The 3,764-nt window shown below is 54.8% G+C and overlaps 1 protein-coding gene across 1 annotated transcript in view; it reads right to left on the minus strand.

The window, feature by feature from the left end:
• The window catches only part of LOC102244621 (transmembrane protein 132C), a 33,591-nt gene that overhangs the window by 11,209 nt on the left and 18,618 nt on the right, over positions 1 to 3,764 (minus strand). The window contains exon 3 of the mRNA XM_005886307.2: positions 9 to 180. Within this exon, the coding sequence (XP_005886369.2) occupies positions 9 to 180 (172 nt within the window). The remainder of the gene's footprint in view (positions 1 to 8; positions 181 to 3,764) is intronic.

Here is a 3,764-nt window from a genome sequence, read left to right on the forward strand (position 1 = left end):
CCAATCACTGCGGCTGCGGCCTCGCCAGGCGCCAGGCGGCATCGCTCAGGCTCCCGATAATCATAACCGTCATCACAGTAACGGATGCTTTCGCCTCTTCGTTTCCGACTGCGGCTGCCATAAAACTCCACAAACGGGAAGCTCAGCACCCAGAGATTGATCCCCGCTCCCTGCTGGGGGCTGGAGTCGGAAATCAGGGTGTCGGCGGGGCTGACTCCCCCTGAAACCCGCAGGGGAGCAGCTTCCCTGGACGCTTCTAAGCTTGGGGGTGGGGGGGCTGGCCGACCACCCTGGGTGCCCCCCCCACTCGCAGAGACACGGCTCCAGTTCTGCGTCGCTTGACTCACAGCCTTTTCTTCCCCGTGTGTGTCTGTGTCCAAATGCCCCTCTTCTTTCTTATTTTATTTTTAAATATTTGTTTTATTGATCTCAGAGAGGAAGAGAGAGAGAGAGAGAGAGAGAGAGAGAGAGAGAGAGAGAGAAACATCCATGATGAGAGAGAATCATGGACCGGCTGCCTCCTGCACACCCCCCACTGGGGATCAAGCCCACAACCTGGGCCTGTGCCCTGACGGGGAATTGAACCCTGACCTCCTGGTCCACAGGTCGACGCTCCACCATTGAGCCACACCGGCCGGGATTATTTTTAAAAATTAAACACATGGGGATGACATTGGTTCATAGGACGACACAGCTTTCTCGTGTAGCAATTCCTTTCCATGCGGCTCTTCTGTGGGTCTCCGTGGGGGTCCCAGGAGGTCAGTCCCCCAAGGTCGCGGGTCTTGCCAAGGTGACCTTGGGGGGGTCCAGGCACGTGGGTGCTCACCGCACAGGACTCTGTTCACCGCCTTCTCGCAGGAAGTGACCAGCCAGCCTCACCCCTCTTCCCTGCCGCAGTTCCCGCCCGGGAGCTGGGGCCTCGCCACCGTCAGCCACTTAGCAGACCAATCCTGCGAGCGGCGGCCTGGCCCCCACGCCCCCTCCCCGAGGACCCGGGCCCTTCATTCCGGGCTGCGCACGGCGGGGAGACGCGGCTCCCACCTCATTTACTTCCAATTCGCTCTCGGTGCCATCGGGGCGCGGGAGCCCGGCTCACTTACCCGTCAATTTGCTGCTAATGCAAGATGGAGATGCTATTGCGAGGCGCTCGTTTAAGACAAGAAAGCAATTCCCGGTACGAGGCGCGCGCCTCCGCACGGCCGAGCCATTACCCAGGAGCCTCCGCTGGGAGGGACACGAATTAGGGGCAGCGGGTCCCAGAGAAACGTCCTTTATTTTATCTTATTTATTTTGCAACCTCGTGGAGAATGGATTCAGCCGAGACATACGAGGCGGGCAGAGCAGGGTTACCGCTGCGAGTCCATGAAACAGTGTGTCCTTGTAGCATCACCACGCTTTTAGAGCCGTGGTTCTCAACCTCCCTGACGCCGCGACCCTTTAACACAGCTCCTCATGTTGTGGTGACCCCCAACCATAAAATTATTTTCGTTGCTACTTCATCACTGTAATGTTGCTACTGTTATGAATCGTAATGTACATATCTGATATGCAGGATGTGTTTTCATTGTTACAAATTGAACATAATTAAAGCATAGTGATTAATCACAAAAACAATATGTAATTATATACGTGTTTTCCGATGGTCTTAGGCAACCCCTGTGAAAGGGTCGTTCGACCCCCAAAGGGCTCGCGACCCACAGGTTGAGAACCGCTGGTTTAGAGTTTACTGATTTTTATTGGTTTCCGAGAGGAAGGGAGAGGGCGTGCTGGAGGTGAAATTTCTCGGTCCCCTCCCAGCTTTCATCCAGTGGCGTTGGGGGTTGTGGGCCCAGGAATGAACTCTGGGTAACGCAGGCAAAGAGGGGAGTGGCCACCGGGATCTCGGGGTGTCTGATGGCCGGGCTGGGGAGTGGGGCGGGCGCTGAGATGAGGCCGGGGCAGCGCAGGCCACCGGGCACCGGGCATCGGGCATCGAGCACCGGGCACCGGGCATCGGTCAGGGAGATGCTGAGGAACACAGGCCAGTGACTCCCCACATCCCAGCCCCTGATGAATTCCACTCTGCTTGTTGGCACAGAGGACGCACGCTGCCTTCAGCACGGCCTGGCCGAATCTACCCCGAACCCCCCACGAACCCTCCGTGGGCAAAATTATAGATGGAAAACGGACCGTCTACCGCCTAAGGCAGTGGTTCTCAACCTGTGGGTCTCGACCCCTTTGGGGGTCGAACGACCCGTTCACAGGGGTCGCCTAAGACCATCGGAAAACACATCTATAATTACATATTGTTTTTGTGATTAATCACTGTGCTTTCATGATGTTCAATTTGTAACAATGAAAATACATCCTGCATATCAGATATTTACATTACGATTCATAACAGTAGCAAAATTACAGTTATGAAGTAGCAACGAAAATAATTTTATGGTTGGGGGTCACCACAACATGAGGAACTGTATTAAAGGGCTGAGGCATTAGGAAGGTTGAGAACCACTGACCTAGGCAGCTGATCGATGTTTCTCTGTCATCGATGTTTCTAACTCTCTATCCCTCTCCTTTCCTCTCTGTAAAAAATCAATAAAATATATTAAAAAATAATAATAATTTTATGGCTGGGGGTCACCACAACATAATGTATGAAATAATGTACGAAAGGGTCGCGGCGTCAGGAAGGTTGAGAACCGCTGGCCTAAGGGATGGAGGGCACTGCCCCCTCGTGGCGGAGATGGGCATCGCGCCACCTCCCAGCGCAGGGAGAACTGTGACTGATTGTTTTGAACCCGCACCAGTCACAGCCCGGCCCCTGACCCTGCCGGCCGGTCCAGGGCGCGTTCCAGGTAAAACAGACACATTGTACAATTTAACCATCTTCACGGACAGGCTCCCTCGCGACACCGCAGTCCATCTCTGCTCCTGCCCGGGGTCCAGGCCGTCGGCCAGCTGACCTCTGTCTGCAAGGTTCCGCCTTGGAAGAAATTCCATAAGTGGATCCCTACTGCGCGTCCTCTCTCGGACGCCAGCCTCCTGCAGCACCGTGCGTGGCTGGATCGGACATTTTCCCTTCAATCCTCCCCTGAGGACATGGTTCCCCATTGATTTTAGAGAGAGAGGAAGGGAGAAGGCAGGGGGAGAGAGAAACATCCATGTGAGAGAGAACCATGGCTCGGCGGCCTCCCGCACGCCCCACGCTGGGGATCGAGCCCACAACCGGGGCCTGTGCCCCGACCGGGCATCGAACTGTGACCTCCCGGTTCCTAGGCCCGCGCTCAGCCCCAGAGCCAGGCCGGCCGGGCTCCACGCCCTCTAACTGGCATCTCCCAACGACGAGCGACGTTGAGCATTTTAATTCTGCTAACATTTCGGATTTAAGTAAATGCCTCTGGTGTGTCCTGGCTCGAAGCCACGGAGACACTGCTCAGACATCGAATTCCATCCTGACGCTGAGAGAATTTAAAAAGGAACCAAATCATAGGGCGGTAAGAAGGCCGGCACATTGGCTCATCCCCAACAGGAAAAAAAAGAAGAAGAAGAAGAAGAAAAAGCTGAAGAAAATGACAAGGGTCATTGGAGGCAGCGGCGGAGCACACGCCAGCGTGATTTATGCCGCCGGCCGTCTCCATTAATTATTGACGTACATGCAATTAGGGGGACTCTGCCGTTCCCCGTGTCACTTTTCCTTGTAAAACTGGGATTTAAAAAATACAAAATGGCCTCTTGTCTGGACCAGCCAATCCCGTGTCTGAATAATGAGATGGCCGGACGCC

Source organism: Myotis brandtii, unplaced genomic scaffold (assembly GCF_000412655.1).
Source record: "Myotis brandtii unplaced genomic scaffold, ASM41265v1 scaffold97, whole genome shotgun sequence".
Lineage (NCBI taxonomy): Eukaryota > Metazoa > Chordata > Mammalia > Chiroptera > Vespertilionidae > Myotis > Myotis brandtii.